The following is a 22908-nucleotide window of genomic DNA, read 5'->3' as shown; positions in this document are numbered from 1 at the left end:
TTTCGGGCAATTTTCTCAGGAAGAATGAACATGCCCCTGAAAAAACTTATACCGTCGTAATGGGGGGCCAATACAAGTTGTTGCAACAAAAATCAAAGGGATTCGAGAGATGGTCTTTAACATCACTTTCCAACATTATGTGTGGGAGGTACCTGAAGGAGTGGGCCGATAGAGTCCGTATTGGAACTTCATCTATGTCTGGTAGAAATTTTACGATGTGCAAAGCTTGGATGAAATCGATTGCTCTCCCATGGGGGTTATTTCGAACGAAAATTTCCTGTGAGTTTTTCCCTTTCCGCCGTTTCAACTTAAGGGAGAAAGTGAAAAAACTCACGGGGAATTTTCGTTCAGAATACCCCCAATGGCTTACACCATTTTACAGAAAAATGCTGAACTTTTGTGGGGGAGGTACACGAAGGAGTAGACCGATATGGCCCATCTTCGAACTTAAAATAAGTTTGGACAAAATATTTCGAAGTGTAAAATTTGGTTCAAATCGGTTGATCCATTCGAGAGTCAACGTGCGCACCATCCAACCAGACAGATGGGCGGACATGGCTATTTCGACTCCAAATTGTCTGAAACGACCAAACATATTTAGGATCTAAAAAATGAGGCACATTGTTGGTACATTGCCTAAAGGCTGAGGGTATAAAAAACATCACTGAACGAAAATTTCGGCTAAAAAGAAAGCACTTCAAGTTTGGGAGGTAGTTTGAAACTTACAATCCTCATCTTGCTACAAGGGAGCTTCCTATCTGCGAAATTCCCACATCAAGTGAGAGGAAGTGACCTCCCCGGAACTCCTATTTTAGAGAGACGATTGGTTCGAAGGTTATGGCACAACCGGGGAAGGTTGAGGGGTACAACCTCCACATTAAATATGAATACGAAGGTGACGACACTGTTGCAACCTGTGAAGATTGAGAAGGTGTTGAGGCCATCAAATCCTTTCTCAACGTAAAAGGAAAGTCTTTGACCTATGAGGCTAAGTCACAGTCTGCACCGAAGAATCTGGGCTCTCCAGCTGCCTCACTTCGAAGGGAGAAACCCGAGAGAATCTTTAGAAACAATGATGGATGCGTGGTGCCAGCGTCGACCTCTTCAAAGAACATAAGACCACATCAACCCGAAACCACGACCAGTGATCGTAAAAATCTATTTCGTTTGCTTTGGTCACGAGGAAGGTTAGTGAGAAGAGTACGATTGAAGAGACTAAAAGATGAAAGAGAGACTAGCAACAATTGAAAAAAAAAGATAATTTCCTCAACAACAGTCTGATCAGCGCAAATCTCTCTAGAATCATCTGACCACTGCTGTCCTGGCCATGATGACAATTTAACACAACGCAAAGTACTCATAGTCCCGATTAAATTAAAAATGGGCGCAAATTTCATAGAGGAGGAGGTCTACGCCAAAATCTCAAAGATACTACCAGGAGAGTCGTGCTGCTGCAGAAAAGTGGGGAGGTAAATTATAAATGCTTTACACAAGAAAAAAGAGAGAGAAATCTAAAAACAAGTGCGTGAAATAATGACTACACAGCGGAATTTCATGCAACCCCTATTTTTGGTCCGATTCATGTCAAATTTTGGGACTGGGCACATTTTTGGCTTCTGATTAAATTGCAATCGAAACATATGACATATGCAACAAATATTTCAATAATAGGTACAAAAATGTTTGTGTGTACAATTTTTCTGTTTAAAATTCTCTTCAGATAAGTCAATAAAATAGAGAAATGTATAATCACAGCCACAACCTTCGGGAAGTATCGTTCTATGGGGGCTATATGAAGGCCTGAACCTAAACCGACCAATTTTAGGTGGAAAGTTTTTTGCCCCCAAAGGAAGACTTAATACCAACTTTCAGCCATTTCGGCGTGATATTGAGGCCGCAACCTTCAAAATACCGGAAATCGGGAGCTACCCTTCTATGGGGCCTATATCAAGACGTGGACCAATACCGAGAACTTTCAGGTGGAAAATTGTATACCCCCAACGAAGACTTAATACCAAATATCAGTCATTTCGGAGGGATATTGAGGCCAAAACCTTCAAAATACCAGAAATCCGGAGATACCGTTCTATGGGTGCTATATGAAGACGTGGACCTACACCGACAAATTTCAGGTGGAAAGTTTTATACTCTCAACGAAGACTTAATACAAAATGTCAGCCAATTTAGTGTGATGTTGAGGCCACAACCTTCAAAATATCGGAAATCGGGAGGTACAGTTCTAAGGGGGCTATATGAAGACGTAAACCTATGCGGACAATTTTTAGTTTTAAAGTTTCATACCCCTAACGAAGACTTAAAATCAAATTCCATCCATTTCGGTGGGATTGGGATATGCAAGGCATTAAAACTATCCATAGTGAAATAGATCCGTGGTGAAATAAATACGATATATGTATGTGAATATAAATACATAACAGCATATGTAACTCGCTTAAACCCTCTAAAGCGAATTGTTGTAAACTGAAAAATAATTATCAGCCCGATCATGAATATCAACTCCCCGTGGGGTTTCTCACTCTCCCCTTTAAGCTGCAACGGCAGAGGGACAAAACTCGCGGGAAATTTACATTCATGATCGTGCTGTATTTAATAGCTCTTTTTAGGGATGAACCCCCCCACACTTGTGAAGGCAAAAAGGCAATTTTTCATGAATTTTTGCTAAGAAAATTACCAAACTTTATGGTAGATTTTTTTCATGTGAAAGAGCACATCTTAATCTAGTGTCAGATTTTTTTTCGTTAAAAAAATTTGGTTTTGTTGCAAATGGGCGTCCGCGAAACCCCCTTTTTTGATGTGCCAGCTCTAGCACGAAAACTAATTATCGGTTAATCATATATTTTTGTCGATCGGTTTTTTTAAAAAAAATATTATATTTTACTGAAATCGTGAAAAAATGTTGGCTTAAAAAACTGATCTTTTCTGGTCATAAAACGGGGAAAAATGTTTCAAAATATAAATGTAATAACCCCACAAAATTGTATGACATTCGGTTTATAAGTTTTCGAGCTAGAGTTGGCACCGATTTCAAAATATCATGTTGAGAAAAACACGTCTTGGTTTCTATGTTGCATACAAAACACAATAAATTTTTCCCTTCCAAAGCTCATATCTCAGGGCATATTGTTCGGATCGACTTGAAAATTTTATCACACATCCTATGCTACATACTTCAACTTTAAAATAATACCATAAAAATTTCGATTTTCTGAAATTTACAAGTGGGGGTCCCCCCTTAATAGCTTTATTTTATCCAAGAATAATTTTAATGGAACAAAATATCTTCCGAGAAAAAACCTTTGGTTATACATCTCTGAAACTAAACTACCATTGCTGAAGAGGAATTCATTAATTGTAAGATCTATAATAGTTAATTTAAAATAAAAAAAAATGTTTTGTTTTTGTCCGTCAATTTTCAGACCATGTGTTATTTATGTATGTATTCAAGATTGCAGTTTAAGAATAAAAATATGTAAGCTTATATTAAAAACAAACAAAAATAAAAATTATTATAATAAAAAATAGTTTTTAGAGCATAATATTTCCTATACACTGAAAAAATATAAGATCATATATATTTTTTTAAAAAAGAAATTGCCTTAATAAAGTTTGTAAGGATAAAGAAAGGAAAAAATAAAATTAAGGGAGTGGAAATGTTACAACAGGATACAATGTGTGTGTGAGTACAAAAAGTATATTTTCAAATGATCAATAGCTAGTGGGGAAAAGGGTGCACGGTTGTTGTAGCACAATGCTTTGTATGAGCCGAATTTGGGGTGTCTAGGAAAGGATTGCCAACATCTTTAAAAAATTTCTTCCTAAACTTATTTTTTCTGATGCTTCGGTTTCCCTAACAAATCCAAAGAAATTGAGGGAATTTATGATAACAAGAAACAGTAAAAATTAGTGATTATTGCAGTTCTGGAACAGGCCCACATTGTGTTAAAAAAATGGGTTTGTTATTGCCACACTCAATTTCCTTTGATTCGAAGGGAAACAAGTCATTACTTTTGTTAAGCAAAACAATTTGCCTTTTAAGCAAATACGAAGATGTGTGACACTTTCTTTCCGTCATTCTAATGAATTCGATGTTGTTAAGGTTTTTGTATAAAAATACAAATTTTTAACGAACATTTTACACACACATTGAAGTTATTGCTGTTGTTGTTGCATGCTATTTATTTGTTTGGTGGGAGAGTTTATTGAATTTAAAATTTGTTCTTCTTTTTATTAGTTTTATTTTTATTGATTTTTTTTCTCATGCTTAAATAGAGTCAACATTCTCTTTTGTCCCTTTATTTCAATTTTGTTTTTAAAATAAACTTTTAGTTTATACATGATAATGATGCAGGTTATTATTATAGCTCTCAATCTTTATCCCAATGTAAAAAAAGTCCTAAATGATATTCTAAATCATTTAAATAATATTGTTATTATTATTGTTGTTGTTTTCTGTATTTGTTGCTGTTGTTGTTGTGGTTGTCGCAGTCACTGTGTTTGTTGCTGTTTGTTGTTGTTGTATTGTATGAATTTGTGTGTCAAATAATAGCGCAGTATTAACTAATTGTTAAAATCTGGATCTTACAAATACAGCACTGGAATCGTGTTCACTGTAGCCCAGGCGTTTGGTGTGTTTGAAAACTTCATTTGTTATTGAAGTGACAGGCATTGATTGATCTAAATTTTCGGCCATACTTAGAACTAAACGTAAATCTTTTTGCATATGACTGAGCGGTTGTTGGGGATTGAAATCACCTTTGGCCATTTCTGAAAAACGAAATAAAAAAGAACACATATTTAGTTAGTAAATCAATCAATAATATGATTAATTTTTAATAACTTACCTCTGCCTTTGGCTAATAATAAATCGGATTTCATTGATGTTAATTGGAAGATATCCAAAATATCCTTTAGAGAAATTGAGAAACGATCAGCTGTAAAGGATTAAAGCCAACATTAGTAACTTTCATTCAAAATTTCCAAATCCACATTTATCCACAGCAAACTTACCCAATGCTAAGGCCTCCGATAAACCGACCAAACTTACTCCCAATATGGTTTGTAGTATCAAATTTACTTTGCACGCATTGCCAACATCTGCTAAAGTATCAATATACGAGGGGTAGTATATAAAACAATGAAAAATAAAACACAAAAGCGCGGAAAAAAAAGAAAAATAATACGCCAAAAAGAAAAAGAAACAAAAAAGCAAATTAAGCAAAAAAGAAATCGGCCAATTATTGCAGCAGCGCAACATAACACATAATAAATATACAAATAAATAATAATACAAATAAACGAATAAAAGCAAAAGTTAACATAATAAGAGTAGATAGAAAGGCAAGATAGATGACATATAACACGTGGTGATCGAGATGATAGACAAACAGAGAAAGCAACAAGAAAAAAGAGGAAGAAAAAAACACAACACGTTAAAATTGATTTGTGACAAATATTGTGTTTGTATAAAATAATGGAAAATTTGGTATTTTATGCAAAGGTTTGAAATTTTAATATGCGAGTATAAAATAAGAAAACTTTCTGTCATCTAAAAAACCACTCGAGTGAGTAATCTTTGGGAAAATGACGAGCAGGTTCAACCACATTTAATTTAGTCGTAGTAGTTTGGTTCTAAATTATGAATGTCCCAGTTTGAACCCCAGTCGGAAATCAGAATAGCAACAGGGGTCATAACTGGCCACTGTAGTATTAGATCTATGACATGTAAGTGGGATGGCAACAACATTATGCGAGGATGAAGAGGAAACGGAGGCAATCGAGCAGCTTCTATGTAGATGTCCTAGACTGATAGTCAAAATACATAGACTATTTGGTGTACACGTGATTGAATCTCTTTCCTACTTCTCTTTTATTGACCCCACAGTCCTGGTAGTTTACTGCAAGAGCCTCAAATGGCTCTGGGGCAGGTCAGTTCAGACTTAGAACCGTTAGTAAATAAATCCTAGTTAGATAATAAATCGTTTCTTCTCAAAACAGTCTGTTTTCTCCTTTACAGTCACTAACTATTCTTAACTTAACTTATTCTTATTCTCTTCTCTTGTCTAACCAATTTCCACTTCCCTTCCTGTCCAACCTCTTCAACCTAACCCACCATCCCCCCCCCCCCACATAGCACATCACATCGTCATCAGCAGTCACACACCATCATCTATAATCATACAACACCACATAGCTTCATCAATAACAGGCATCACATCACTTGTTTCTTCCGCACCACGGCTTAAGGACTCGTGACAATATCTCTGACTATGTTAAGAGCTTTCTTGGAGTTACTTTAGATCAGTTTGTGTCCACTAAGATGTTGTGCGCCTATTATAGAATAATAAGGAATGGTGTACCTGTTTCACTGAAAAACATGTTTCGTTTTGGTTTATTGTGGAGGAACATACAGATATCTATTCCTTTAATAAATAATTCTACATTTGAGAATTCATTTTTAGTACGTGTGGCCAGATTGTTGAATTATTTACCAATAGAACTTAAGAGTATTCTCGCAGTCTAATAATGCGTTCCGCTTGAAACTGTTGACCTATTTTGGATCTCGACTCTAAATATTGGATTTGAAACTGCTATCACTACATATGATGATTTTAATTTCATTTTCCTAGTGCACTTGCTACCTTTTTATACTTGTGGGCTTGTTTCAACACATCTTACATCTTTCACACACCATCGCCAGATCAACAACCAAAACACCTTTTAACAACACTCATAGCCACATTCATCATCTACGACAAATAAACCAATTTACACATCATCACATCACAACAACAGCTTCATCTCTACAATCCACATAAGTCAATAGTCTGGATGATCACAATGGACCCCAAGGTCTCCGAGTGGAGTGGCTGCCAGCATGTCAGCTACGCATCCTAAACCTAACCTAACCTTGAACCCCACAAATAAAATAAATATGTACCTCTCTATAAAGTAATAATTGGTTCGCTTTTGAGCGGATGTTTAATTGCAATGGACTCCTAGGTATGATCAAGGAATAAGTGGATTTTATGAGTCGGAAGAAGGTCATGATCGCGGCGGAGCAGGAAACCATGCTCAACAAAAACTGCAGCTTAGAGCGTTGTGATGGTTACAATGCGCTGAGGAAGGAGCGCATCAGGAGTGGAGGTGCGGTATTTGTTTTCCTATTGCACGAGTCTATTCAATACAGACCTACACTTCGTTTGAGCCTGGCTCTAATGATCCCTACATGGAACGTATGGAGGTTGCAATCAGGTGTCGAAAAGCCGGGATAGAATTGCTTACCGTATATATAACTTGGTCTTGGGGGATTTTAATGCTCAACATGAATTGTGGCATTCGGTCCTTGGATATGACCAGATGTGTATAGTGCTGGCTGAGCAAATTGACAACTCTATGTTTTGCACGGTCAATGAGGACGACCCTACCAGAATTAGCGGAGAGTGTCACAGTTCGCCAGATATAAGCATCGTCGTTTTTCTTTGGACTGACCACATCACCCCATAATTTTCTCCATCAGCAGACCACCCGATTTCATCACATCTAAACGTCACACTTTCATCAATTATGAAAACCTAATTGGCCTAGTATTAAAGAGTTCATTAATCAACGCTTTAGAGATCTGCCTAACCCGAGACATCATCATTGCTGCAGCCGCTCGTCATATACCTTCTGGTCGAATACCCGAAGTGAGACCAAACTTCCCAGCAGAAGCGCCGGTATTAGTAAATGAGCGTGATGAGCTTCGTCATGCCAACCCAGTGACCCAAGAGTCAGGAAGCGTCACCAAAAGTAAACAGGTTGATCGGTGAGCATAAGCGGAACAAGTGGTTAAATCATCTGAAGAGTTGCAACATTGGAGATGGAATAAATGAGTTGTGGACAACGGTTAACACGGTGCGCCTTAACTAATTTTAAATGGAAGGTGCTTACACCTGGGAAGTTTTTGCAGATTCTGAAACTACAATGCTCATAGATGAGAAATATCAGGAAACAAAAAAAAAAAAAAAAAAACCGCCGGATGGATTTTCAAATAAATCGCGATTTAAGTTCACATTTTTAGGGGTTTCTTTATGTTTTCACGATTTTGCTTCGAAGCCGCGCGTCCTATGTAAATGAGCCTAAAGAAAATTTTGTAGCTGTGAAAATTCTCCACAAGATCGACCTTTATGATATTTTCGTAGGTTTCACCGTTTTTGAGATATAGAAGTTCAAATTGAGACAATGCACTGACTGTATCGCCTCCTTATAAAACAATGCCATTACTGCAATTTCCCAAATAAAACTTATATATCTTGAAAATGGTACAACCTAGGAAAAAATAAATAAATCCAATCGTGTGGAGAATTTTCACAGCTTCAACATTTTCTTTAGTCCCATTTTGATATGACTTGCGGTTTCCTAGCAAAATCTTGAAGACTTAAGATAAAAACCTAAAAATTTGAGCTAAACCTCTATATCTTAATAATGGTAAAACCTAAAGGTCAGTCTTTAGAAAATTTTCACAGCTACAACGTTTTCTTTAGACTCATTTCGATACGACTTGCGGTTTCCAAGCAAAATCGTGAAAACCAAAAAACCCTAAAATTGTGAATTTTGATCGCGATTTATTTAAAAATCCCTCCGGCTATTTTTTCTGTTTTCTTTATTTTTCTTATCTATGAACATTGCTGTTTCAGAATCCGCGAAATCTTCCCATGTGTAAGCGGTTATCATCAAAAGTTGGTTAAGGCGCACTGAGCTTGATATTGTTTTATAAGGAGGCGATACAGTCAGTGCATTGTCTCAATTTGAACTTCTATATCTCAAAAACGGTAAAACCTACAAAAATATCATAATGAGAAATTTTGTGGAGAATTTTCACAGCTACAACATTTTCTTTAGGCCCATTTACATAGGAATCGCGGTTTCCAAGCAAAATCGTGAAAACCTAAAGAACCCCTAAAAATGTGAACTTAAATCGCGATTTATTTGAATATCCCTCCGGCGTTTTTTTGTTTCTCAGCTATGAGCATTGTAGTTTCAGAATCTGCAAAAACTTCCCAGGTGTAAGCACCTTCCATTTAAATTTGGTTAAGGCACACCGTGTTAAGTCACTCTCTAATAATTAAATGAGATGGACCGTGGAAGAATCTCCATGAATGAGGAAACTGCTGTATGAACTGGAATCTTACAGTAGAACTTAAAAGGTTGGTCCGCGAGCACAAAAGTTGCAACATTGAAGCCGGAATAAGTGAAATTTTGGCAACGATTAAGTTATTCTTGAACCCTGAGGAAATGGAAGGCAGGACCTATGTTACGTTTAGTGACGTTACGCCCTTACGGGTTCACAAGCCGTACGATATAGCATTAGATTTCTTTCTGCCGAGGAGCAACCACCGCCATAAGAAACGCTAAATCATTCAAAGCGTTGGACCCCCATAGAATCCCCATGGCAATGCTGAAACAGTTGGATAAGTAGTTGAGTATCTCATCAAAGTTCTCGGCCCGCAGCTAGCCAACCACATCTAAAAAATGGGCAGGGTTATATCGCAACTAAGCCAAGGATGCCCCAGCAATTTCGCTTTTGTCGCCTAGTCTTCTCCAGCGTCAGATGCAGCCATCCATTTGCCGATCATAAGCATATTAGTGGAGGACTCAACCAGAACTAGGCGTGCGACAGGATAGTGTTGATGCAGCAGAATAAATTTGGTGCAGCTGTGCAACTGCTGTCCGAAACGGTTTTGGTACAAGAACCCGCTTCCGTAATATTGATAGGATAGTGTTGGTGGCGCTCGTCTTATCAAAAGCCTACCCTCTGGCCAATTTTGAAACGTTAGATAACAAATTATATTAACGTGAATATTTCAAGAGCATAAGCACCCATTTTATTCATATCCTACTATTTGTTTAACTTCTCTGCCACTTTCAAACCTTTGCATATTATTTTGTAATAACCTGTTTTTGGTGCACATATTAAAAATATTTTATTAACAAACTTACCTCCCAAAAAGAATGTGTTTTTGGCAATTGTTTTAAAGCAGGATTGACATTCATCAAATACAGTGCGATCGCCACCGGCCAATATGATAAGCATGCCATCTTCAGCTTCTTGGCGGGTGCCATGAATTTGTACCTCCAAATAACGGCCATTGCTTTGTGTAATGCCCTCGGCAATGTCTTGTGAAGTTTCGGGATCTATTGTGGACATTTCAACATAGGCTTTGTTGCAGAGGTCAGCACGTAAGACACCACAGTTGCCGAAAACCAACTAAAATAAATTTTAAATTTGTATTAACACATAAACCGTATTATTGCTATTGGTTTACTTACATCTTTTGAGGCCTTTGGATCTGAGACACAACAGAATATAATATCTGCCGCATTTACCACATCCTCGGGTGTTTCTTTGACATCAGCACCGGCCTCTCTAAACGGTTCACATTTCGACATTGTACGATTCCACACGACCACTTTGTGTCCTGTACATATCAAATCCTTGACAATGGTTGAACCCATTATACCCAAACCCAAGAAACCAAATGTCAAATCAGAAGGTACAATATCACGTTCGGCCAATGTTTGTGAACGGGTACTCATATCGATTGTTTGTGTTTCGGGTACTCTTACATGAGGACGTTCCAGTAAGGCTATTGATGTATTGTTGCGTCTGGGGGGACTAACATTACCGCCAATGTGTGCCAAAGCTTCAGTCAGTATCCTACGACGCGGTGAAGTAGTCTCTTCCAAATAATCATTGTTGATATGTGGCGGTGTTGTTTCATTACGTTTACGTTTAGTGGTGGCCGGTGTTTGTGAAGCACGTCGTTTTGTTGATGCTTTTGATAGGGTCGATTTGGCGGCTTTCGAGCTAGGTGCTGTGGAAGCTTTTGCTTTTGGTACTCTTTTGGCTGGCGTTTTTGTTACCAACGTTGTCGTCTCTACACCATCTTTATCATTACCATCTACATCGGAAATTTCACCATTATTATTATCGACATTATTTGCATTTGTATCAATGGTATTTTCATCTTCAGTTGTATAACCATCACGTATCTTATCGAAATCTGCTTCAGTCGGTTGACTACGTATACCGGTACTTTTACTAATTAGTTCATCGATTTCCGTGGGATCATCCATGTGTTTTTTAATATCTTCCATTGCCTGACGGAACGATGCGGGTTTATTTAATTTGGATAATTGTTCTTTCCATGGTCCTTCAAAGGGTTTAATGTGACTGCTTTCAATCCAAGCACTAAAGAAGAGGAAGACAGAGAGGGGGAATGAGTGTTATAAATGATTTAAGATTTTTATTCTCAATTACTTACAAGTTACGCGATCCGAAAAAGAATACACATTTTGAATTTGTTTTGTGTGTATTATTCAATAGTTCAAGTGGTGGCTCCACAATCTGAAAAAGGAGAGAAAAATGGAGAAGAAGTTAGTGATAATGAAAAATTGTGTAATATTTTATGAGCAATATATATTTTATGTATATAATATATAGGTATATAGTTCGAAGACAAACGACTTTTGTAGAAAAAAGAAACCTTTAAGAAGTCTTTGATTTGGACAAGACATATTCTGCAGACAAAAGCTTTCCGAAAGTATTTTACCTTTGACAGGTTATATGAGAAGAATAACTTTTGGGGGTTTTATATGAACACAAGGTCACAAGTAGAAAATAGAGGAAAAAAGCTGCAAAGAAAAGAGGAGGTGGAAAAGAGAGGATAAGGGAAGAAATAAAAAAGAGGAAGTTGTTAGAAAAGTAGAGAACGAATAAATTACAAGAAAGTTCAATAGGGGAGGAATAGTTTTAGAGAAGGAAGAAAGATATATTTTTAATGGTAGGCAGAATAGTTGAAACATTATTTACGCGTTCAGGTTGCGCTGTCCCAGCCACTTCAGATTTTTGATGATGTTGTAGATCACAACAGGTTCCACAGTTGAGTAGAAGGTTAGACACGGTGGAAAGTGAACACCTACTAACCTATGTCGTCTACGAGCCATTGCTGGACAACGACACAGGATGTGCTCGATCGTCTCTAACTCCTCCTCATCCTCACAGAGTCTGCAGTAGTCAGTAACATACTCATCCCATTTGATGGTATGGGCCCTGATGTAGCAGTGTCCAGTAATGACTCCCGTCGTTACTTTACTCAGGTTCAGCAGAGAGTTCGTTCTTTTGACTGACAGAGACGGCCATATTGATCTTGCCACAGTGCACCTAGGTTCATTATGCCACAATTCACTGGCTCTTTCGTCAGAGAACGTTTCAATTTTTTGAAAGAAATGACAAATGGGTGGTTTGATAGAGTCAGCGATAGCTAGGACTGTAGACTGCGATCCTCACCTAGCTAATTTGTCTGCTCTTTTATTACCCAGATAGTCGCGGTGTCCTGGTACCCAGCATAGCCGGAAGCCGTTAGTTAGCGTTCCCAAGGCTGATCTACACTTAAGGACGACATCGGATTTGATGTTGCAGGATTTGATGGCTTTAAGAGCCGCTTGGCTATCCACAAAGATAGTCACCGGTTCAAAGATTTCTGCATCCAAACTTTTTATCAATTCCGCTGCCTTCCAAATCGCGAAGATTTCAGCCTGGACGAAACTACAGTTGCTGTCTAGCCTGTAGGTGTACTCAAGAGATAGCCTTTCACAGTAGACGCCAGCCCCGGTACCTTCCTCCATCTTGGAACCATCTGTATAAAAAGCCAGACCGTCCAGAGGGGGGTTACTACGGTTCCAGTCGTCTCTACTAGGTATAACGACGTCTATATCGTCAAATCTCAGGACTGGTGATATATAGTCGCTCAGTTTACCGCGTTGGTTCACATTTATGCCTGATTCGTTCAGGATACAACCATGCCCATAGGTACAACCGCGCCAGAGATCCTGTTCATGCAGCCGTAGGGCACTGCGAGTTGCCTGACACTTAATGCTGAGACTCAGTGGTTTTAAGTTCAGCATTGCGTTCAGAGCAGCCTGTGGTGTGCTCCTGGTGGCTCCAGTTATGAGAATCGAGGCAGCTCTTTGTACCCTGTCAAGCCTACCGGATGTCGATTTTTGGCGCAGTGAGTGCCACCAAACAAGAGAACCATAGGATAAGATGGGTCTAACCACGGTGTTATACAACCAGTGTATAATCGATGGGTTTAGGCCCCAACTTTTCCCAATGGAATTCTTACATGAATAAAGTGCAATCAATCCTTTCTTCGCCCTTTCCTCAGCATTCCTGTTCCATCGCAATTGACAGTCCAGGATAGTGCCAAGGTACTTTGCCTCGGGCGAGAGCTGAAGCTGCACTCCATCCAGTGTTGGTGGTACAAATACGCCGAGCTTACGCTTTCTCGTGAACATTACCAGTTCTGTCTTGGTTGGGTTTACTCCAAGGCCATTGGCCTTAGCCCAGCGAGACAGCGTCGATAATGCTCCTTGCATAAGCTCCGAAATGGTTGACGGAAACTTACCGGAAATCAGTAGTACAACGTGGGTTATAAAACTTTTTAACCTCTACATCTTACTGTATTCCGATCCTTCAGACAGCATTGATATCGTAACGTCGGCGGATGATTGTACGATCTTGGCGTCAGATACCTTCCCTGATTTCACCAAATCGACTGCAGAGGTGAGAACTGAATTGAATGCCATGGTCAATATTCTAGGGGTCACATTCGACAGCATGTTCACTTCGTCCGTACATATCGCAGCTATTTGCGACAAGCTGAGATAAAGGAACAAGGTCCACAAACAATTCTCAAACCTGTCAGAATGTCGCCCCCCTGAGAACTGCTATTGGATGCCTCCTCAAATCTCCAGTGCACCATCTACATGGACCAGTAGACTATTCATCCAGTACAGCTGCACAATGACAAGCTCTCGGTGCAGTACTTTTCTCGGGTATTACTGTTAAAGCCATCCTAATCACCCCCAACCAGGCATGTCAAGAGGGATCTTCATGATCTAGAAAGAGGTACGAAGTTACAAGAGAGAACGCCTAGATCAGAAAGCCTACCAAGCCGGTTTGAATAGCATTCATACAGATGCCATAAAAAACTATCGTGTGAATGCGATCCTCGGAGAACATCCTCCATCGATCGCATCAGCTGTCCCAACAAACCAGAATAATTTTCTCTAAAATACGCTCGGGATGGTTCAGTCGTCTAAATTCCTGATGATACTGTACAAAATATCGGCCCAGCATGCGGAACAGGGGGGTTACTCTCTATTGCGATGCGTAAGGAAATTAAATGCGTCTCTAATTCGTTTTCATATGTCCTTTCGCAACTATTTTTGTTCCTTTTTCCTTTCTGGCATAGCCGCAACCTGTAATACAAAAGCGTATGTCAAAATCGTGTGTTAATGCAAATATCTTGCGTTAACAAAATACCAAACGCAAACGCATCGCAATACAGAGTAACCCCCAGGCCTGCACGACAGACAGACTGCACCTTTTCGACTGCCCTGCCAAACCTACTCAACTAACTCCCGTAGCTTTATTGTTACAACTCATCGAAGCAGCCACATTCCTAAAACTGAAGGTAGGCCCAGAGCCAGATTAAACAGAAAAACGAATTTTCAAACATATCATACACTTTTACAACAACAACCTAAATATGTAGCAGTTTTTCATAAAAAAATCTGAATCTCTGCAAATTTCGACTTATGCTTTTTGAAGCCACAGAACTACTACCAAATGGATCTAGATCAATGAATTTAGTTATTTATGACACCGAGTTAGGGTCAAAAAATATCAGGACCCAGACCTTCGATTCTTTCGATGATCAAGTAGTAGGAATTCATAATTCATGCCAAATCGAACATTTTTCAACTTGTTTTGAAGACATTAACCTATTTTTCTCTTAATCTGAAGTCTTCAATGAACCCCTATTGTCAGTTGCAAGCTTTCGAAGTTACAAAAGTAGTCAGAAGTTCTATAAGCAGAACCATGTATGTATATAAATATTGTATAACCATTTACATTACAATATGAAACCTCAATTAGTATGTGAATAATCAGATTGCAATGTTGCGGTTTGATATAACTGTGTAAATTAAAATAAATCCAACAAATGCTCAACAGTCTTGAGTGTATACTTAAAGGAGTCGAACGAAATCAGTATTAGAAAAAGATCTACAATATGAAGTCAATTGTTGTGTTAAGCTTCTTGATGATAATACTTATACAAGACGCCATTTCAGTGAAAGGTTTCAACCTTAAACTCAAAATATATCAAATTAAATTTTGGCATATATCACCGTATAATGAAAAATTAACTGCTATATATCAGGTAATGTTGATAATTTACAAAATTTCAAAAATAAAATCTAGAATCGCTTTTTTTCTACCTTTCAAGAATGGCTCTGTAAAGGATCTTAATTGCTGCAGACAAAAATACGTTTTGGGAAGCGATAACTTGTACAAAGAAGAATGTGAGAATGGTTGTTTAAATGGCAATTGCCAAGATGAGAATGCTGAATGTATTTGCGAACCGGGTTATAAACTGCAATATGATGGTGGTCATGCTATATGTAAACCAATTTGTGTAAATGACTGCCCCAATGGCCATTGTATTAAACCTCAGTTATGTGTTTGCAACGAGGGATATAGATGGAATTATATTACCGAAAAATGTGAAGCAGTAATTGAAGACAGCCTAGATAAAGAATCATGTTACAAAGGTTATCGTTACAATTCAGAACGACATGAATGTTTGCCACATTGTTCGCGAGGTTGTGGTAATGGTATATGTATCGAACCAGAATTATGCTTGTGTTCGACGAAATCTGGAAATGTTACTGCATTCGGATCAAATTGTGGAAAAAGTGAAACATTTTTAATGGATTTCTTATTAGGTTCTCCAAACAAACAACAAATTTCTCATATTTCTCAAATGTATTTTATAATTTTATGTTTTGCTTCTGTACTTGCTATAATTCTATTTATTATTACACGAGTTTTTTGCAGGTATAAAGAGGAACGTTATGTAACATTAATCAATGATCATGGAGGAAATGAGAAAGTGGTATAATTAACAAAGAATACATTTGTTAGTACTAAAACCCACAATATTTATGTACTTCTTTCATAGAATGCAATTTTAAGCCCTAGAACGGCATGCAAATTGAACTAAACCATGTTATTTATAAAAGTGTTAATATATTAAAAATAAGTTCTAATTATGATTAACTATTTGAATATGATGCACTGTTAAATAAATAACTTCTGAAATATTGCAATAAATATAATCATCTAAACCAATAATTTGGACTTTTTGGAGATAGATAATCTGCTACTAGAAGTGAAACTCTAGCTGTGTTCCAGAACTAAAAAGTTTTTACAATTTTTACGACTTTTACACATTTTACTCGAAAAAGCGTTCCCGTACACAAAAAAGTTGTAAAATGTTCACTTCTCTTCAAACAAAAATGGCGCCGAATGACGCTCTCTTTAAAAACTTTTTACACGACAAATTTGGGCGGGTAAAAAATAGTAACATGGTTGCCGGCGTCTGATTGGCTGATACGCCGACTTTGACATTTGCTCCAGTTTTTTTGACGTCTTTTCCATTTTTCCGTTCCCGAACTATTTCAAAAAACTTGTGTGTGTTTTCCATTTGAAAGTTTGACATGTTTTTGCCTAAACATACTTAGCACGGTTTGACGTACGACCATGTTTTGGGTTGTTTACAGTGACTTGAAAACACGAATTTGCAAAAAAAAAAATTGTATTTGCTTGTAAACGTTTTCGTCCGATAATTTTTTACAACTTTCGGCGTGGATTATCACGGCATAAGTGCATCGATGAACTTATAATCTTTGTATGGCGATGAAGTACCATTCTATAATACTGTAAAAAACTGGTTTAATGAATTCAATCGTGGCCGAAACTCGCTAATAAACGAAGGTAGTGAGTGTCGTTCAAAAACGGCCGTTGCACCAGAAAAAAATTAAGCCGGATGTGAACGGATAAAGCAATATCGCCGTGTATAGATCACGCGAGATAGAAGCATCCATGGGCATTTCTTCCACCAACTAACAGTTGATATTGCATGAACACCTGGCCGTGAAAAGGGGATTTTCTCCTTGGATCCCGTGTCGATTTGTGCAAGAAATTTCGAAAAATACGATCACTAGGCTTCAAGATACGTTAATAAAATAAGATGCATCAAGGTGACGAATTATGGAACTCTGCGTATGAGGAGCCCGAAAAAAAACATTCATGTTTTGGAGGTATCTCAATCGGAGTGGAGGTGCTTCAACAACTGGTTTGAGTGCACGATAAAGTGTATAATTCATGCTGGAGACTACTTAAGAAAACAATAAAACAATTTTTGATGGTAAATATTCGCGTTTTCATTATTAGACCAAAAATTTATCGTGCAACCCTCGTGTATGGTAGACTAAATTAGCAGACGCAGACTGCTCAGCGGATCTGCGAAAAGTTTTGAAGTAAACCAGAACTGATAGTCGCCTAAACAACAAATAAAGGTAACACACTTGGCTAAGAGTTTGTAGTTACCCGAAGTATAAAACATCTTATCTACAGATTCACCCATGCAAAAATCCTTAATATCAGATCATGCTAAAATCCTTAATATCAGTCTTATCTGTACCTTTGACCTGAATGAAGACAGTGGCGATCAGACAAAAATATATTTTACTCGCGCGTTCACAGTGCGAAAGGGCCATTTAAGCCCTTACCACAAAACTATGCAATATTTTTCAACAACAAAAATTCCAAAAGTAGTTTAAAATGTGCTCTTTCAGATAAGGGAAGGAACTGCTTAAAAATATTAGCAGTTTCTTTGAAAAAATTTTCAACAACAAAAATTCCAAAAGTAGTTTAAAATGTGCTCTTTCAGATGAAGGAAGGAACCACTTAAAAATATTAGCAGTTTATTTGAAAAATATCATGAAAAAATGTTTTAATACCCTCAGCCTTTAGGCTAGAAAGGGTATATACACTTTCATACGGGCAAAATGTGCCTCATCGAAATAATGGTTTTAGACCCCAAGTATGTTTGGACGAAATGTGTTTCATACAATTTGGAGTTGATTTAGCAATGTCCGTCCGTCTGTCTGTCTGGCTGGCTGGTGCGAACGATAACTCTTGAACGGATGAACCGATTCGGTTCAATTTTTGGCTTTCGTAATATTTGGTCCAAACTTAGTTTAAGTTCGAAGATGAGCTATATCGGTCCACTCCTTCCGGCACCTCCCTCACAAAAGTTGCAAAATGTTCGGAAAATTTGTGGGCACGATAACTCTTGAAGGGAGTAACCGATTTGGTCCATACTTTGCACATCGTGAAATTTCTATCAGACTTAGATGAGGTTCCAATATGGACTCAATCGGATCACTCCTTCGGGTACCTCCCACACAAAATTTCGGATAAGTTCACTTTAAGAGCTGCTCTCGAATCATTTTGATTTTTGTTGAAGCGATTTGCATTTGCTACCTCCATTACGACGGTAAACATTTTTCAGGGGCATGTCCATATTTCTTGGGAAAACATCCCGAAAGGTGTAAAAAACCCCTATGTCACCATATGTGGCGGTCGGAGAGCACGATAACTCTCGAACTGTTCAACCGATTTGGTCCAACTTTTGGTCTTCGTCATATTATATCCAAACTTAGTTTCATGTGCAATACCGGTCCACAACTTTCGGTACTTCCTCCCAATATTTAAAAAATGTCACTAAAATGCTAGGACGATATCACTTGAATATGGCAACCAATTTGGTCCAAACTTTGGATCTCCTAATATTTGATCAAAATTTAGTTTAACTTCTAAAATGGCCCATATGGGTCCTCCCTAAGGGTACCTGCCCTACAAAAGTTCAACATATGTGTCTTAGAGCAGTTAATTCCTAATCCACATTTTTGTCGGCAAGTTCAAATGTCCAAAAAGGGCCACACGATTCTGAAGAGCCTTAAATACATTCGATCTGTCCGTAGCTGAAAGTTTCACTTCACATTGGCTGAGGGTATATATCTGTCGGCAAAGCCGACTGACACTTTTTTACTTGTTTTGTTGTGCACAACTAGGGATAAAGCCTTAATGATGAATATCCGCGTCTTATTAATCATGATAATATTAGTTATTAACTTAGTTCATTTCACTTGTCATATTAGGCATGCGATGATGTGTAACAACAATAAATCATTACACATGCCAATAGAAAACCACAATAAGATTGTTGAAAACGATGAATCCTACTTTATATAAATATTAGAAAAGTTAGTTTATTTTATACTTTCTTTTTTGTATATAAATATAATGACTATTAACATTATTATAATATCATCTTGTATGTAATGTCGTCTATATGTATGATATAATTTCTTCTTCGTATCACACTGTCATGTCATGTGTTGCATTTTGTATTTAATTAAAAATGATGAAAAACTAACGAAAATTCAGATAAAGTTTCTTCAGCGTACATGGTCTGATCGAAGACTAGGACGATCAGACAAAAATATGAGCTTTTGATCAAAAAGTTTTTTTTTTTTTAAATAAGATTTTTTATATAACTTATTTATTTTACTACAATTAATTCTTAAACTTTGCATGTTTTGTAAGGAGTAGTACTACTACTATGTAGTAGTTTTAATTCATGCATTTTAAATCAAATGTTTTCTGTAAGGATGTGCAAATTTATATGTTTTTTACCCTTTATTATGATAGTATTTTGTTTTGATTCGAGTAGTTTAACACCCTTTCCTTATTAATTTTAAGCTACTATATTAAGTCATGCAATTTGTTATTTTAAATTCAAATGTAGTATACAGCCCTAAGGTTGAAAGACGGGGCATTTTAAAATGGAAATAAATTGAAATTGATATTCTTACAATAAAATTAAAATTGTCCTAAGCGATTTGAATTTCAAAAAAAAAAAAAAAAAAAAATGTGGAAAGGAAAATGTTAGAAAAAATAATCCCCAACAACAACGTAATCAGGTTAAATGTTTGCTCAGCATGAAAATAAAACATGGTAGCATAACCAGATTTAAATACCTCGATGAAACCTAAGACCACATGACGTCAACTCACAAGACTTTAGATACGGCCTAAATGTGCCTCAGGTACTTCCCCGCAAAAGTTCAAAACTTTTCGCTAAAATGGTGCACACGATAACTCTTAAAGGTAGTAACCGATTTGGATCAGCCAATTCTGTCCGAAATTTGGTCTTCTCAATATTTTGTCCAAACATAGATCAAGTTTGAAGATGGACATCGGTCCACTCCCCCCTCAAAAGTTCAAAACTTTTCGCTAAAATGGTGACACGATAACTCTCAAAGGCAGTAACCGATTTGTTGTTTGGATCTCGTATTATATTGTCTAGACTAGTTGTAAATTCGAAGATTGGTCATATCGGTCGGTCCATTTCTTCAGGTACCTCCCCCCAACAGAAGTTCAAACATTTTCGCTAAAGTGGTTAAAGTGGCGATTTGGTCCATACTTTGCATTTGGAAATATTTCTGCAAATCTTAATTGAAGTCAAATATGGGCCATATCGTTCCACTCCTTAGGGTACCTCCCCCACAAAAGTTCAATCTATACCAAGGCAGCGGGTTTTTTCATACAGAATTGGCCCGAAATCATATTGTTTCGGCCAACGGCTACCAACCCAGCTTAAAACCTACTCATCTACGTAGGTTTATATGCTGCTACAACAACAACAAAAGTTAAACATGTTTGTTTAAGTGATTTTTTGGTTCTGTTCGAAGAAAATTGGAAAATTATACCGATGCTACTCCTTGTGGTCCTGTTTACATTGATATTAATTTTTTTTTTGTAGGCAAATCCATGTTTCCTGACATAGTGGTCGAAAACTTCTTAGTTATACGGTGACCAACTGAAATGACTGGAGGGCGGGCGCACTATCTATCAAGGTTTATTATAAATTTATAAATATATGATTTTTTTTTTTATTTAAATTTTATTCATTTCAAAGCCAAGCCAAATGGCAATTTTTTTGTAAATCTGTAAAATAAAAGATAAACGTTTCCTCCAAATGTCATAGTTCTATCTTCATCATTTTATAAGATATAAATTTTTGACATACAAAAAACATTTTGTACACATTGTGCGACGTCGACGACATAGTTAAATAAGGCCATGCCATGAAAAAGTATGAAGTTTATTATTCCTTTGGACAATATGGCTGACTTCGGAAAAGTCAAAAAATGAGTTGTTTCATTTATTGCTCATGCTTTGTAAAAATATTTAAAATGCACACGAATGCAGAATCTACCTTATGTATCTGTTTTGTACCTGTTGCCTATTTTGAATGTATAGTACAAGATGGCGCAAAAGTAATCTTCCGAAGTTTTTTTGGCTGTAATTTAAAAATGAAAAACTTTGATTTTTCTTGTGTATTATTTTTATTTGGTCTTTTAATTTTTTTTCATCAAGTCGAGAATATGATATCAGATAAATGGCCGCCGCAACAGTTTACTGTCATTTGAGCCCTTTTTATGGCATTTTCCATCACTTTGGCCAAAATTTCCGGCGATAGGTCCTAACATTCTTGGCGGATATTGTCTCTAAGAGCTGAAAGAGTCTGAGGCTTGTTGACATAAACCCGCGACTTCAAAAAGCCCCACAATAAGAAGTCTGGAGCGCCTCATCACTCATGATTTTTTTTTGATGAAAAATCATCTTCCTCTTGTTGGTGATTAAGGATGGATTGATCGTATGTTAGACGCGATTGGCGGTCAGCGTTTAAGAGCTGATGCACCGTCTGGACTTTGTACGGAAACATTTTCAAATATCGTACCAAAATTCGCTGTAAAGACCGTCAACTGATACCCATTTGCGTGGCACGTCGCACAGTGGTTCAGAATCGTTTTTTCCTGGTCAAAATTCGGTAACTTTTGAACGGATAGAGATATATTCATAATTCTTTTTTTTGTTAGACAGATGACACAATCAGCTTTCAGACGAATTATAAGCGGTCAAGTTCGGTCTGGTAGTTGCAGAGAAATTCAAGGTCAAAGTTAAACTTTTGAGTTTTTTTTTTACTATTTTTCATCAAAATATGAGTGTTTTTGTGTTTTTATACCTTCCTATGTATTAAAGATGGTCAAACACCAACAAATAAACAAAATAATTATCAAAAATCTAGAAAAAATTCAAAAAAATTTCGAAAATTTTTTTTTCAAAAATTTGTAAAAAAAAAATTTACAAAAAAAATTTAAATTTTTTCAAAAATTAAAAAGGTCTCCTTGGTTTTTAATAAAACTTATATAACTCGTATAAAAACTCATATACTCAAAAAAGTTGTAACTTGTGTCAAAAAACTGTAATTCATATGGAAAAAGTATAGAAAAACACACATTTTTACCCATGTAATTTCAATAATTTGAAAAAAGTGTTAAACGGACGGAACGGGACGGGTACGAAAGTATATATGGGCTGGAAGAGGAGACTTTTGGGCATCTTTCTGTGAAAACAGAACTTTGTTCCATGTTGTTCCACAAAAGTTCTAGAGTCCACTAAATTTGGAATTTCATAAAATTTAGTACCCGAGGAAAAATAAAATAGATCATGTAGTGTAAACGCTACGGTAATTTTCTAAAACGATTTTTAAAGGCCACAATCCTACCTACCCTATAAAAAAACAATGAACACAATAACTGTTATAGTTTCAGAGAAATAGCTTCGGCTTTCTCCAGAAATTTGCAAAAATGAAGTATTTCCCAAAAATGTGAAAAATGCTCGCCTTTAGGGACACGCCACGCCTACACCTTCCAATAGTTGGGCTTAATTTTTTGGTTTCCTTAGTTTCAATATGTTTACTATCGAATCCCATATATAAATTAAATATCTTTGACAAAACAAAATTTTTATTTTTGGCCAGGAAAATCGATTCCTGAACCATTGTGCGTCGTCTGGTCTATGTCG

The 22908-nt window shown here is 37.0% G+C and overlaps 1 protein-coding gene across 6 annotated transcripts in view; it reads right to left on the bottom strand.

Moving 5' to 3' along the window:
* The window catches only part of Ndf (Nucleosome-destabilizing factor), a 485637-nt gene that overhangs the window by 433457 nt on the left and 29272 nt on the right, over positions 1 to 22908 (bottom strand). The window contains exons 3-8 of one of the 6 annotated variants that reach the window (XM_073967695.1): positions 11325 to 11407; positions 10330 to 11251; positions 10000 to 10267; positions 5029 to 5118; positions 4863 to 4952; positions 4604 to 4785 (exon numbers count right to left, since the gene is read on the bottom strand). In XM_073967695.1, the coding sequence (XP_073823796.1) occupies positions 4604 to 4785; positions 4863 to 4952; positions 5029 to 5118; positions 10000 to 10267; positions 10330 to 11251; positions 11325 to 11407 (1635 nt within the window). Of the gene's footprint in view, positions 1 to 3411; positions 4786 to 4862; positions 4953 to 5028; positions 5119 to 7341; positions 7921 to 9114; positions 10268 to 10329; positions 11252 to 11324; positions 11408 to 22908 lie in introns of those variants that run through there. The other 5 variants (XM_073967696.1, XM_073967697.1, XM_073967699.1 and 2 more) reach the window with 5 other exon arrangements.

This window comes from Musca autumnalis, unplaced genomic scaffold, assembly GCF_047663935.1.
Source record: "Musca autumnalis isolate F117 unplaced genomic scaffold, ASM4766393v1 scaffold_2, whole genome shotgun sequence".
Lineage (NCBI taxonomy): Eukaryota > Metazoa > Arthropoda > Insecta > Diptera > Muscidae > Musca > Musca autumnalis.
Note: the sequence above shows the minus strand (reverse complement) of the source record. Positions and strands in the feature narration are given on the sequence as shown.